This window comes from Planococcus citri, chromosome 1, assembly GCF_950023065.1.
Source record: "Planococcus citri chromosome 1, ihPlaCitr1.1, whole genome shotgun sequence".
In the NCBI taxonomy this organism is placed as follows: Eukaryota; Metazoa; Arthropoda; class Insecta; order Hemiptera; family Pseudococcidae; genus Planococcus; species Planococcus citri.
This window is the reverse complement of record NC_088677.1, coordinates 79,633,519-79,649,189: the sequence shown is the minus strand read 5'-3', so window position 1 is coordinate 79,649,189 and position 15,671 is coordinate 79,633,519. Positions and strand designations below refer to the sequence as shown.

Here is a 15,671-nt window from a genome sequence, read left to right as displayed (position 1 = left end):
GGCTCTGAATAATTATATTTACGTTTGGCAGGCAAACCGATATACTACCATGTATTGAGAATATCCCCTTAAAAATTGAAATGCAAAATGCAACGTTTGAACTGTAAAATTCGAGATTTTTTATTTCAACTGTTTTTTTTTCAATAGTTGTTGTCAAATATTCATTGAAAATTGTAAATTGCATAATTTATTCTTGATAAATCTCGAAATAAATTGATAACATACTCAAATAAAATACAAACACACAAAACTTTGAAAAAAAAAAATAAAAAATAAAAAAACAAAAAAGTTAGTTACCAACTTCACCACGAACGTAGGGAGCGCTAGTGATGTTTCATTTTAATCATTTTTCACATACGAACGTTGTGAAAATAGCAATTCCCGGAGTGGACATCTGATTTGGAGTTTTTTCTGTGGTGTCGTGGTTTCATGTCCTCTCCGAATTATTCCTTTGGATTTTTTCATTTACCGCCGGAGTTTTATAATTAATTTAAGTTAATGAAAATTATATTTATGTATTTTAGTTAATTCGTTTCGTTCCCGAAGTCGATATTTCCAATGGCAGCGGTTCTTCTGAGGCACGCCTGCCGGACCAATTATAAAGTCAAGCTGTTCAAATATGTGAATAAGAATCAAGTAAGCTGAACTATTATTTTGTAATAATTATTCCTAAGGGGTTCTTGATTAATCTAGAAGTTTTTTTCGTTTATGAATATTCATCGGGTGTGTACCTACTCGAATTACATAATAATACAACAACTGAACTGTGTGTCGTTGAATGAAAGTGTTTGTGTATTGAAAAAACACTCCGGCGTTCATCGATTCAGCTTTGGTGGAATTCAACTTCCACTTTTGGTTTGATTTCTCCGGTGAAATTGTTATTGATGATTTAATAATAGATCTAGATGTATTTTTATATTAACGAATGATTCTCTGGAACGTGTACTAATTCCTTATTGTGTTTTCTGTTTTCAGAACTCAACACCAATTAGACTGTATAATACCAAAGGTAAGAATTATTCTGTACTTTGTAGCATTATTACTACTTGTAGTTTAGATGTTTATCACGTCGTAATCGACGACTTTATACACCTTTGATGCCATTTAAAGGTGTGCTATCAGTTTTAACGAGCGTAGATTTAGTCATAGTATAAAATTGAAATAAAAATCAACGTTTTATAACACGCTAGATTAATTATTATCTCGATGATATTGCACCGCAGCAGTATCATTTCGACATTCTTAACGTTGTAATTAAACCAAACTCTAGTAATTTATACACGAGATACTGTTCGATTCTAACCGGATTTTGTTTTCCATTTTGTCGCAGGTAGAATATGCTGTACCCAAGGATTTTCACCTGTAACCAGTACAAAACAGTAAGCTCGCTTTGATAATTACACCGAGACGTTGGATTACCATAATAATATTAATAAATCGTAGGATTTTTTTCCAGTTTAAGAAACCACAATCAATATGTCCTTGAGAGCAGGTTGTTCCATACTTCTCGGATACTATGTAAGTTGAACGTATTAGTATTGTTAGCATAGGTCAGTAAACTTATTCGTCGAAAGTTACTAACCCAAACACAGACAATTTCCTAATTAGTGGAAAACTTTTTTATTATCTGTATGAACTTTGTATTGACGAGTGTTTTTTTTGACGGTTTGTTTACAGACGAAGAACAAGTTACGTTGAAAGTACCACCGTTCGCTGATTCTGTCTCAGAAGGAGATGTCAGGTGGGAGAAAAGTGAGTTGATGTGACTTTGAGCAAAAGTGTTGGGTAATTTTTTATTTTAATTAATTTTTTCATTTTTTTTCACGATATCTAGACGTCGGCGATGCGGTTTCCGTTGATGAAGTTGTGTGCGAAATAGAAACTGATAAGGTAATTTGTTTAACAGTTTTGATAAGATAATTTTCTTAGGGTGATGTGAATTTTTAAGTCGATTTAGAGTATTTTTTCGTATACCTGGGAACGATGAATGAAAAAAAATTTTATCGTGATTTTTTTTTGCCCGAAATTTTGAACGATTGGGGTTTTTAGATGAAAGTATTATAGTTTGGTGAAATTCGATTCGAATTGGAAAATGAATCGGGTTTTCGTTGATGGAAATTGATTCATCGTGCTGACGTAATATTTCTCGAGTTGGCAGGCTTTCATCGAAGCTACGTATTGTTTTTTATGTTGTGTGATCTTGATTACAGACAGTGTCAAGGAGTAGAATGAATTTCGAAATGTAATTCGTTGTGTTTTATCAAACGATTCGTGTTCGATTTTGATTTCGACACGTTCGAGTGTAGGTTCGAACTTTTGATGATTAAATCTATTTTCTGTGATTGAGTTTGGCTCTTGATCTGTCGCAGAATTTAAATACGTCGTTAATCGATTTGATTTGTAATTTTCGCAGATATGAATTTTGAAATTGTGATGATTAGTTGTGACGTCAGAGTGTTGAAAATCAGTCAGCTCCGAGACCCTCTCAGTTCCGTTTTCGTACTGCTCAACTCCTCAAGTTCGCGGATATATTCAAAGCCACTTTTAAATGATTTCCCTAAATTATCGTATCAGACGTATTTACTTTGTACTCTTGACTTGGATTTGGCGAGATGAAATTTATATTGGTTCGAAGCCAGAAATTGCGCAGAATACTTGACCTCGTTTTAACGTTAGAGTTAAATTTTTACACTGCACAATATTTTTTTTTACGAATTGAAAATAGTATTTGAAAAATGATTTAAAATTCGTATTTTGGTATTGTTCTTTTTTTATTTTTTAAGAATTGTTAAGGATTTGGGGTGGAAAAGAGGTGATTAAAATTCAGCTAAATTATCGCATAAATGATGAAAATGGGGATGGGGGACTGCAATTTTTTCAACTTTTTTCGCCAAACCCAAACTTTTTACTCCGGATTCCCCCTCCTGAATTTTGCTCGCGAAAATTCTTTAGGGCGTTTAACGGTCTTACAAGTCCTGAAATAGTTTTTCTTTTTGCCCATGAGTCCTGCAAGTCCTGCAGCTATCCTAATCTTAATCTTTTTTCATAAAGTACTGTTTTTTTTTTCAAATCAAACTTTAAATTTTCAATTTATTTCTCCTTTTTCTTATTGTTCAAATTCAAAAAATGTTCAAAGTTTGAATCAGAAAAATAAACTTATCCTGCATAAAGAACCCTTTTTTTCACTTATCAAAACATGAATTTTTAAAAGCTTTTGACCTCGTTTCACTTGGGCTCGTTTGTTTTTCTTTTATGTAAAAGTTTGATTTTTTTTTCAAATTATTCAAATTTTAAAATTTTGAAAAATACTAATTTTTGAGAGCTTTTGCCCTCGTTTCTCTAGGACCAGTTTTTTTCTTTATCACGTGATTAAAAATAAATTTCAGATTTGAAGGGGAAATTAATATTTTGATACGTTATATGAATATTGAGCAAAATTATACCTATCGAATGGCAATCTTGTTATTTCATCTCTTTCTTATTTTATTTTGAAACTCTTCGTTTTATTTCGAAAAATTGGTGTTTTTTTTTTATTTTTTCGTTGAAAAAAAATTGCTGATTTGCCCAATTTCATTTCAAAAATTAAAGCGATAAAATTACATTTTCGACGTCCGGTTACTTAACCCCCCCCTCCCCTTAAAAAATCCCAAGTGTTTACAAAATATGCTGCTACATTCATATTTTTTCATTTTAAAATTTTGTTAGACACCCTGAAATTGTTGAAAAATATTGGAAAATAAACAATACACTGGCTCATCCTCATCACCGTTTCTGGAAAGTCCACTCCCCTCCCTCTCTCCCTACCTTCCTCATTTCAATAGAAGTTTCCATCACTGTATCTGCGGCCTTTATTCAAACAGAAAATGTGCAATTGTGGATGGAAGCCTTTGGAATAATTTTAGCCAGTTAGAAAATTCTAATTTGAACTCTTCTTCTTTTCTAATTTCAAAAATTGTTTATTTTGTGATTTGCATCAAAATTTTGTAAAAAAAAATTCAATTTCAACCCTTCTTGTCAAAAATTGTTCTCTTTTTGTGATTTTCATCAAAATTTTATTTGAAAAACAATTATTGTTTTTTTTTGTGCTTTTCATCGAAATTTTGTAAAAAAAAATTCAATTTAAACTCTTATTTTCCTCGAATTTCAAAAATTGTTTTTTTTTGTGATTTTCATCAAAATTTTGTAGAAAAAAAATCAATCTGAACCCTTTTCTCTTCCAATTTCAAAAATGTTTTTTTTGTGATTTTCATCAAAATTTTGTAAAAAAAAATCAATTTAAACTCTTCTTTTCCTCGAACTTCAAAACTTGTTTTTTTTGTGATTTTCATCAAAATTATGTTTGAAAAAAAATTCAATCTGAACCCATTTTCCCCTCCAATTTCTAAAATTGTTTTTTTTTGTGATTTTCATCAAAGAATTTTTTTAGTTTCAATTGAACTCATTCTTTTCTTCTAATTTTAAACACTTTTTTTGTGATTTTCATCAAAATTTTGCAGGAAAAGAATCAATCTGAACCCTTTTTCTCTTCCAATTTCAAAAATTGTTTTTCTTTTGTGATTTTTATCAAAATTTTGTAAAAAATTTCAATTTAAACCCTTCTTCCCCTTCAATTTTAGAAAATGGTTTTTCTTGTGATTTTTATCAGAATTTTGTAAAAAAATTTCATTTTGAACTTTTCTTTCCTCGAATTTCAAAAATTGTTTTCTTTGTGATTTTCATCAAAATTTTGTTTGAAAAAAATTTAATCTGAACCCTTTTTCCCTCCAATTTCTAAAATTGTTTTTTGTGATTTTCATCAAAATTTTGTTTCAAAATTTCAATCTGAACCCTTTTTCTCTTCCAATTTCAAAAATTATTTTTTTGTGATTCTTATCAACATTTTGTAGAAAAATTTCAATTTGAACCCTTCTTCCCGTTCAATTTCAAAAATGTTTTTGTTTGTAATTTTTATCTTTTATAAAAAAATCAATTTGAACCCTTTTCCCCCTCCATTTTCAAAAATTGTTTTTTTGTGTTTTTCATCAGAAATTTGTAAAAAAAATTCCATTTAAACCCTTTTCTCCTCCAATTTAAAAAAATTTTCTTTTTGTGATTTTCATCAAAATTTTGTAAAATTAAAATTGTCCAATGATACCTTCACCCCAGAAGATCCGCTCCGCATCTCCTTCCTTTCCCAGAATTTCTATCACATTATCTGTGACATTGATTGAAAAAGTTTGTAAACCAAGGCTGCAAGTTGAGATTTTGCTATCATTTTCAAATTATTATTCGGAAATTCCCTCGGGACGACAGATCTTGTCACGCTTTCGATTGATATGACCACGATTCCTTAGGTTCATTAATTTGCTTTGACCAATAATTTTTTGAGAAGGAAGAAAGATATGTCTTCTATTGCTGTCGAGACTTGATAAATTTTGAAAAGAATTTTAGAACTTCTTTTAATTTGTTTCTAGAATTATTTGCACCTTTAAACTGAATTAGTTTTTTGTGGAATTTTTCAAAAATCTGCAGTCGAAAATTGTTTGAAATCCCGAGAAAGTTCAAAATCGATGTCTGTCGGCTCAAAAGGTTCATAAATACATAGCTCATTAGGCAAATTAAACTCAACACCTACAAATTTAGTCAGACATTTTTCTGTGTCTTGGTTCAAAAATCAATACTTGATATTTTTGTTTTTGTTTTTTGCAGACCTCGATGCCAGTTCCATCATCGATCAGCGGAGTCATTACAGAACGATTCGCCGAAGACGGCGAGACCGTCAAAGCTGGTCAACAACTATGTATAGTAAAAGCCGTAGGTGAGTAGTTTGTACTTCCCTCCGAACTGTATCAATTGATGATTATTTTTCTCAACTGTCAACTAAACTTATCCTCCATTTTTCTGTTCACAGAAGGCGGAGCAGCTCCGGCGCCCAAAAAAGAGAAACCTGCCGAAGCGCCTTCAGCAGCCGCACCACCTCCACCTCCGCCGCCCCCACCTTCAGCTGCCGCAGCTGCACCGACACCAGCCGCAGCGGCGCCTCCACCCCCTCCACCGCCTCCCAAACCTGCCGCGTCAGCTCCTCCGGTAGCTGCGATCAGGCACGCTCAATCTTTAGAATCAGCCACGGTCAAAGTGCCACCGCAGGATTACTCGACCGAAATCACCGGTACAAGGACAGAGCAACGAGTTAAAATGAACCGTATGCGGTTGCGTATCGCCGAAAGACTAAAAGATGCTCAAAATACGTGCGCCATGTTGACGACATTCAACGAGATCGACATGAGGTAAGTGATGCTCCCATTGGGTGATTTTAATCCGAGTGGAATTAAGCTGTTCTAATTTGTATATTATTCGTCGTGTTGGCAGCAATATTATGGCGTTTAGAAAAGCAAACTTGGACGCTTTTACGAAAAAACACGGTCTAAAGCTCGGCTTTATGTCGGCTTTCTTGAAAGCTTCGGCTTATGCGCTGCAAGAGCAGCCTGTCGTGAATGCTGTCATTGATGGCAATGAAATCGTGTACAGGGATTACGTTGATATTTCGGTAGCTGTAGCTACGCCCAAAGTACGTACTACCAATGTTTAGAGAATGTAGCTTATGTTATGCATTTTGGTGTTAGTATTTATAGTTTAATGATGATTTATATTTGCAGGGTTTAGTCGTACCAGTGGTTCGCAACGTGGAAGGCATGACGTACGCGGATATCGAAAAGGCTATCGCGGCGTTGGGCGAAAAAGCTCGTCACAACGCTTTGGCCGTCGAAGACATGGACGGAGGCACGTTCACGGTCAGCAACGGAGGCGTTTTCGGATCGCTGATGGGTACTCCTATAATCAACCCTCCTCAATCCGCTATTCTAGGAATGCACGCCATCGTAGAGAGACCTATCGCCTTGAATGGACAGGTAATTTGCAATTTTTAGCCTGAATTATATAGGTAGCTACTTTTATTTACGTTTGCTGCCCAAAAATTTCAATCTGTGCAATAGAATGTGTAAAGTGCCCCTCTCCCTTTCAAGTGAAAATGAAGCTTTATAGAATTAGTCAAAAGTGACCTTGCAAGCTATCAAAGTACTCGTAGGTTAGAATTTTGCGAGAAATTCAAATATTTCGTAAAAAATGTTTTTTGAGCATCGTTGAAGAATTTGAAGTCTAAATTTGGATCATGATTTTGGAATTTTCAAAAACTTGTGCAACCATTTCGAAATTTAACGAAAAATTCGAATATTTCAACTGAAATATTTTTTTGGGCAATCTTGAAGAATTTTGAATGCAAAATCGGACTGTGATTTTTGGAATTTTTTGAGAAATGTCATGCGACTCATCAAAATAGGTTTATATTTCGGTGAAGCATTGAGAATGTCTTATAAAATCTTTTTTTCAACTGTTTGCACCCATAAGTGGGTCATTTCTTGTTTTATTTGTCTATTGTGTTATGAAAATGTTTCATCAACTTCTGATAATATTCCCAAACATTTTAAATAATCTATTTTCTGATATAATTTCAACATCTCGAGCAAAAAAAACGCGTGAGAAAATTTTGGGGGTTTTGACTGATTTTGATGGGCAAATGCTTGTTATTCAAGTTCATATTGATAAAAGGTCTAAAGTCTAAAATTAATCATTAAAAAAAAGTTCTTAAAAGTCAGACAAATTATTGTAAAATCAAACGTAGGTACTCTTTGAAAGCTTTCAAGTTTTATGGGAAGTTGACACAAAAATTGGTCATCTGCAAAATAACATCGCTTTTTTTGGGTCAAACCAATACCAAAAACAGATTCCAAATGTCCAAAAACCACACCTACGACTCTTTATATGACTCCAAGTGCGCTTGGAAGCTCAGGAAAAAATTATAAACACTTCGTACGCCTCAAAGTTCACTCTGAAGCTCAGAAAATGATTCTAAAAATACGACAGTGGCGCTATCTGTAAGGTGAAAAATGAACCAACTGCTTAAAAAGAGAAAGAATTCTGCAAAAAAAATGATGCAGCGCTGCGGATGGTAAAAATGGGAACTGCTTTTGTTATTTAGGAAAATGAAGTTTAAATACCCTTTTCAGCATCCAAAAACTGTATAACAAAAGAGCTTCTCATTGTCACCACCTGAAGCACTGCATCAAAAATTTTGAAATTTGTTCTCTCTTTGAGAGACCTGTTTCATGTTTCATACTATAGATAGCGCTGCTATCATCATTGTCCAAGTTTCACTTCCATACAGCAGCATTGGTCTTGCCAGCGTATTGTAGATTCTTATTCGAGGCTCAGCTCAGACTTTTCTTAGAGGGATGGCTCAGTTTATCACCCCACTTACTCTCAGGAATTTGTTGATCTTACATAAGTTGTGCATTGACCTCTCCTTCATAAGATAGCTCGCACCAGAGATATTTAAAGCTTCTGACTCGTTCCACTGGCAGTCCATTTACAGCAGTTTTACTGCATATTGGCTCTTTCCCCTCGAAGGCCATCACCTTTGTTTTTGACCAGGGTGTCTACCAGGTCGCTATAGCGCTGAAAGTCGCGAAAAGTCGCTATTTTGAAAATAGGTTGCTAAAGTCACTAAAAGGTCGCAATTTTCGCCAAAAATACCAAAAAGTCGCTATAAATTGTCCCGATTTTGATTTTTTAAAACTTTTTGTATTATTCAATGTTAATGCTACTGCCAAATTAGCATTTTAAATAATCATAAAAATTCAAAATTTCAAAAGCTTTCATCCTCACTTCGCTCGGGCATATCATTTCATTTTCTTTGGCCAAAAGTTGGGTCTTGATGATAGAAAAATTGACTTCTCACATCAAAAATGATATTTTTTCACTTCTGGAGAATTCGTTTTACCAGTGCTTTTGCCCTCAGTTGTTGGCTCGGTTCATACGGGCCATGTATGTGTATTTTTAGAAATACCTATTGTAATCTTTTGGAAATTATTGTTAGATTGCTGGAGAAGCAGGACCGTCGAGAGGGGGAAAAGAGAAGAGTTTACCCCGGACTCGCTCATTCTGGAGGGTCCGACCAAAAAAGGGCCCGTGATGGAAGAAAAACGTGTTTTTTTACTTTTCAAAAGTCAAATTTTCAAAAGCTTTTGCCCTCACTTTGCTCGGGCTAGTTTTCTTTTCTTTTTGCGCATCGAAATTTCTGAAAAAATATCATTCAACTTTCAAAGTTTTAAAGTGAAAGAATGAACTTCTCGCTTAAACAAAAAGAAAAATTAGTGGTTGAAGTGACTAGAAAAAGAACAATCGAAGAAATTTAAATTTTAGAACTGAAGAAAGTTAAGTAGATGGAAAAGGAAAAAGAAAAGCTCGAAAATTTGGATAACTATTTATGTCACATGGAAACTATTGAAAGTTGTCCAAACCTCTCAACCCCCCGCCCCCTCCCACCAACCAATAAGTGCGAACTTTATTGGAACCCAATTTTTTTCGTTAGAAAATGGGGGGGGGGTACTGAAAAAAAGTCGCGAAAAGTCGCTATTTTTGAAAATCAGAGTCCTGCACGGTGTAGTTAAAAGTTATCTGCGTTAGTTGCCTGTCAAGTGCGGTAAGCTACCAAATATAACTCATCCAAAAGCGGTTATATCCGCGTTAGCCTATGCGGATAATTTTGTAGTTAAAATAACTAAACTACCTGCAATTATACCACGTTCTTATTGGAAATGCAATGTTCGATTCTGTCTTATCTGTTTGATGAGTCACCAAAATGTATTGATGAGACACCAGAGAACCGAATGCGGTTAACGTGTAGTTATTAACCTAACTTACCGCTGGTTGCGCGCGCCGACAAAAATAACTGCAGTTGGTAACCTGTAGTTAAATTAGCGGATAGCTCCTGCGGTTATCCGGCTATTTTAACTACACCGTGCAGTACTCTGGTAGACACCCTGTTGACGACGAGATTCTCAATCCATATTTATCTGCTACTTTCTGAAAGTTGTACATCTCTCTCTGCAAGTCATCATCAATGTCAGCAAAGACCCCCTGATCATCGGCAAATAGCAGAGTATTGGCATGGGTGTTATTGATGTCTAGCCCTTTTTGGTTTGGTTTTCAGCCATTCTTTAATCATGTTGTCAAAGTAGATGTTGAACAGGCTACATGACATTGGGCATCCCTGTCTGACTCCTCTTCTTATCTTCTTTGCTTCCAACATGTTTCTGGATCTTACTCTTATTACATTATCCATGTATATTTCTTCAATCAAGCGTGTACTACAGTATGCTCTCGATAACTCAAAATCCAAGGGGAATGGTCATTCATTCGGCTTATAGAGGTTTTTGAGGTAATCAGTTTCGAGTTATGCAGGTTAGATTTTGACAGCGTTCAAGTTATAGAGGTCTTGGGAAATGAATGAATTGAGAGATATGTAAGTGCATAAAAGATGCATAGAAGTAGGAGTTGGAATATTTTCGAGCTATAGAGGTAAACGCCCGACAACATACGACTTATAGAGGCTTTCTCGGTATTTTTGGCAAAAGTTTAGCATTGAGTTACAACTGCGATATGTAAATGCATAAAAGATGGAAGTATGAATTGAAATTTTCGAGTTATAGAGGTAAATGCCTGACAACTTACAACTTTTAGAGGCTTTCTAGCTATTTTCAGAAAAGTTTAGCTTAGAGTTAAGACTGGTTTGTGTAGTCAATTTCAACTTATCTGAGTAACATTGACTAATAGAGGGTTTCAAGTTAAGGCTATTCTCTATGGAGTGTGTTCTGTAAGATTTTTTGATGAAGAATGGTCAACTTTGGAATGGGATTGTGCCAAAACTATTGAACAGATTTTTCTGGGGTTTGATTTATTTTGCTCAAAAAACATTCAAAAGCGAGGGTACATCAAGATATTTTTGATTTAGGACATGTATGATGTAATGGCTATAATAGGGAATTGAATGGAGGTACTTTAGATGCTCATATCTCTGTTGGAAAAGCAAAATTAAAAATATGGCTACATACCCTCGCTTTTGTAGATGAAATATCAGTATTGGTGAAAAAAAGATTGAAAGAATTTTGAAAATTCACGGAGAAATCCCCGTCTGAAGTTTAGATGGGAGCGGTTCGCGGGACATACGGACGAATAAATTCGTTCACTCGATTACACGCAGTCTTATGAACGAACGATGAAAATAACGAACAAATCAGCTTCATATTTCAACCAGTTTTAGAATTAGAACACTCTCCATAGAGAATAGCCTTAAACAGTTTCAAGTAATTGAGAGCTGAGAGCATACTGTATTTGTTTGTTCACTTCAATAATCCTGAGGATTTCAAACAACTTCTTCCTTCTTACCTGATCATACATCTTTTCTCCAGATTAACACAGCACATGTGGGTTTCTAGGTTACACTCTTGTCTCTTCTCCATTAGCAGCTTCATTGCATATACTCCATCTATGCACAATCTTCCTTTTTGAAATCCATTTTGAAATTTCAATATTATTGGCTTCACATGGCTCTCGATTCTTTGCACTAGTATCTTTGCAAGTATTTTGTAAGCAGCATTTAGTAGGCTTATTCTGCTACAGTTTCCTGGGTCGTTTCAGTCTCCTTTCTTGAAAATTGGTATTACAATTGCTATATGGAAGTCTTCAGATATGGTAGCACCTGATTTGTAGAAAGCTGGCAGTCTCTAATTAAAGGTTATTGTGGCATTCTTGAATAAGTCTGTTGGTAACTTAACGCTGCCTGAGGCTTTTCCATTTCTGGACCTTTCAAAGCTCCATCTAGCTCCTCCCAAAAAAATGGCTCTTACTTGATGTCCTCATGGATTGTTGCTTCGACTTCATTATCAGGATCACTCCATATAAGTTTGCATAGTACTCGACCATTTTTTCGCAGCCTGGTGGGGCGATGTTATCTAAAATGTAAAAGTGAACTAAACTGCTTAAAAAGAGAACAGATTCTGCAAAAAAATGATGTAGTGGGGTAGATGATGGAAACTGGAACTTCTTTTGTTATCCTGTGGAAAAGAAGTTGAAAATACAGTTTTCAGTCTCCAAAATGCTGATAACAAAAGAGGGTTGCTTCACATATTGTACTATACATACATAGATGGTGCTGCTATCTCGTTTTCAAAATTGATGTTTTCGCATTCGGACTGGTCTCTCACATAGAGGGCGCTAGTGTGCCAATTGTTCCCGAGTTCAGACAGGGCTTTTTTCTTAACCCTTTCTTATCAGTCGTATTTTACCAAAACTTTGGATTTACAAGTTGAAAATGAAAATATGATTTGGTCATTATTTATATGCAATAATAATTGTAAAAATAATGTACTTCAAATTATTTTTTCAGTGTTAACCCTTGAAATTAATGCTTTTGTAAACGCTGATAAGAAAAGCCCCTTCTGAAAAATGTAAACATTTGCCTGCTCACTAGCGCTATCTACATGAGTGCCAGGCCCAATTTAAATATGCACAATTACAGTGTACAAGTGGTAGATTACCACTAATTAAGCATCGCTGATCAGGTCAAGCTTGTTTATTTCAGTAAATGGAGCTTTTTTCTACTTGAAAGCTCAACTTTTTTGGAAAATTGCATCATTTCAGAAGAAACTTTGAGCTTTTTGGCAGTACCAACACCGGAAACGAATTCTCTGACCCCGGAAACCCCCCTCACCCATTCAACCAGATCGTACCACCCGAAAGGCTCACTAAAGCTCGCAAAATTGATTCGAAAGTTCAAGTATTAGGAGTATCGAACCTCCTAATATCCCGTATTCTCCTAATGAAATTGGTCTCATTTAGCATCAAATATACTCGAAAATGATCAAAATTGGAAAACTTGTGCTTTTTCAAAATTGAGGTTTTCAGCCAAGTGAACGTCATTTAGGGTGTACGAATAGTCGATTATCACTAATTAAGCATCGCTGATCACGTCATGCACGATTATTTCAGTCGATCGAGCATTTTTCTACTTGAAAGTTCAACTTTTATGAAAAAAAGCTTCATTTTTGAGGGAACTTTGAGCTTTTTGGCAAAACCAACACTGGAAACGAATTCGCCGACCCCAAAAACCCCCCTATTCGTAATGTTCGTACAGCCTATTAAGCTCTCTAAAGCTCGCAAAATTGATTCAAAAGTTCAAGTATTAGGAGTATCGAACCTCCTAATACTCCATATTCTCCTAATGAAATTGGTCTTATTTAGCATATTTTTTACTCGAAAATGATCAAAATTGGAAAATTTGTGCTTTTTCAAAATCGAGCTTTTCAGCCGAATGAAAGCCAAATAGCTTGTACGAATAGTCGAATATCACTAATTCAGTATCGCTGATCACGTCAAGCTCGTTAGTTTCAGTCGATCGAGCTTTTTTCCACCTGAAAGCTCAATTTTTTGAAAAAAAAGCTTCCATTCAGAGGAAACCTTGAGCTTTTTTGGCAGAACCAACACCGGAAACGAATTCTCCGTACCCCAAAACCCCCCTATTCGTATAGTTCGTACATACTAAAAAGCTCTCTAAAGCTCGCAAAATCGAATCGAAAGTTCAAGTATTAGGAGCATCGAACCTCCTAATACTCTATATTCTCCCAATGAAATTGGTCTTATTTAGCATCAAATATACTCGAAAATGATCAAAATTGGAAAACTTGTGCTTTTCAAAATTGAGCTTTTCAGCGGAATTATAGCCAAATAGCCTGTACGAATAGTCGATTATTACTAATTCAGCATCGCTGATCACGTCAAGCTCGTTTATTCGAGTCGATTGAGCTTTTTTCTACATGAAATTCGATATTTTTGAAAAAAAGCTTCATTTTGGTGGAAACTTTGAGCTTTTTGGCAGAACCAACACCGGAAACGAATTCTCCGTACCCAAAAACCCCCCTATTCGTATAGTTCGTACAGACTAAAAAGCTCTCTAAAGCTCGCAAAATTGATTCGAAAGTTCAAGTATTAGGAGTATCGAACCTCCTAATACTCTATATTCTCCCAATGAAATTGGTCTTATTTAGCATCAAATATACTCGAAAATGAGTGAAATTAGCAAATATGAACTTTTTCAAAATTGAGCTTTTCGGTCGAATGAAAGTCAAATAGGGTGTACGAATAGTCGATTATCATCAAATAAGCATCGCTGATCACGTCAAGCTCGTTTATTCGAGTCGATTGAGCTTTTTTCTACATGAAAGTTCGATATTTTTGAAAAAAAGCTTTATTTTGGAGGAAACTTTGAGCTTTTTGCAAAAACTAACACCGGAAATGAATTCGCCGTGCCCAAGAACCCCCCTATTCGTACCATCCGTACAGTCTAAAAAGCTCTCTAAAGCTCGCAAAATCGATTCAAAAGTTCAAGTATTAGGAGTATCGAACCTCCTAATATCCCATAGTGTCCTAATGAAATTGGTCTCATTTAGCATCTTTTATTACCAAAAATGGTGAAAATTGAAAAATTTCTGTTTTTTCAAAATTGAGCTTTTTGGTCAAATGACCGTCAATTAGGGTGTACGAATAGTCGATTATTACTAATTCGGCATCGCTAATCACGTCAAGCTCGTTTATTTTAGTCGATCGAGCTTTTTTTTACCTGAAAGTTCAACTTTTTTGGAAAAAAACTCAATTTTCTAGGGAACTTTGAGCTTTTTGGCAACACCGCTTTGGGCTCGGAATTCTTTTTGAAAAAATATCTTTTCGTCGAAATATTCCAATTTCTTGCAAAATATTGAGGCTTGAGATATTCTGAAAAATGTGGTTTTTTTTGTTTTTTAGTGGGTAGGGAGGGGTCCAACTAGTCTGTTAATTTATAAATTTAAAATGATGTCCTTGTGCGTTAATTACAATTTTATAATATTATCATGTATTGTTTTTGTCCTCGCAGGTTGTTATCAGACCAATGATGTACGTCGCATTAACCTACGATCATCGATTAATCGATGGCAGAGAAGCAGTATTATTTTTACGTAAAATAAAAGCCGCCGTAGAAAATCCAGCCGTCATCGTAGCCGGACTATAGTTTTTAAAAGAGTAAGAAATATTTAAAAAAAGATGAATAAATTTTTGAAAACACTACGTACCTTATGATTGTATGGTTTTGTTTTAAAAGTTTTAAAAATAGTATTGCACATTTTTTCGTTCGTTCGTTCGTTCTTCATCACTATTTTTTTTTGTTTTTCCTCCTTCTCTGTTTCATGTTAATTTAATGATGGTAAAATATGTACCTAATTAAATAAATTGTGTATTAATCATGGATTTTAATAATACTGTTTCGAACAAAAAAATTCGTCAAAATGGTAATTATTTAAAAGTACTACTAATTACAACTACGTACTGCTGTGATACGAGATTTTTTAAGGTTTATTTATTTTCTTTGCGTTTTAGGCAGAAAACGTCGTCGCCTAGTGTGTACATTCTGAAATAATTGAAATATAACTTATTGCTTTCGCACGTTTTTATTCTTCATACCAGACCAAAATACACGCAAAGTGCAGATAATACAAATATGTCATCTGGCTCAGCCGAATTTGGAAATTCTGTGTAAAAAAATATGATAAAAACTCAAATTTATAAATTGAAATATGCCTGCGAAAACCTCGATAGGCAACTCTTTCGAATCAGACTTGAAAATTATAGCTACAACGGACACACAGCGCCATCTATAAAAATAAAACGGAACTTTCGTTCTGTTTTTAACGACGAGGTTATAAAAATGACGAAATGAGAGCTAGATAAGCGCGTGGCGCTATCTGTAATAATATCATGGAACTACT

The 15,671-nt window shown here is 34.8% G+C and overlaps 1 protein-coding gene and 1 long non-coding RNA gene across 2 annotated transcripts; both read left to right on the top strand.

Annotated features, from left to right (window-relative positions):
* Positions 1-406: 406 nt before the first annotated feature.
* Positions 407-15,345, top strand: LOC135835945 (dihydrolipoyllysine-residue succinyltransferase component of 2-oxoglutarate dehydrogenase complex, mitochondrial-like). The gene is made up of 11 exons (XM_065350472.1): positions 407-636; positions 976-1,009; positions 1,331-1,379; positions 1,457-1,518; positions 1,678-1,752; positions 1,835-1,890; positions 5,689-5,797; positions 5,891-6,266; positions 6,349-6,547; positions 6,636-6,887; positions 14,783-15,345. The coding sequence occupies exons 1-11, from the start codon at positions 559-561 to the stop codon at positions 14,915-14,917; spliced, it is 1,425 nt and encodes a 474-aa protein (XP_065206544.1). The 5' UTR covers positions 407-558; the 3' UTR covers positions 14,918-15,345.
* LOC135835952 (uncharacterized) lies at positions 1,905-2,764 on the top strand. Its single transcript, XR_010556981.1, has 2 exons — positions 1,905-2,302; positions 2,414-2,764. It is a non-coding gene; the product is annotated as an uncharacterized LOC135835952 (long non-coding RNA).
* Positions 15,346-15,671: the final 326 nt, after the last annotated feature.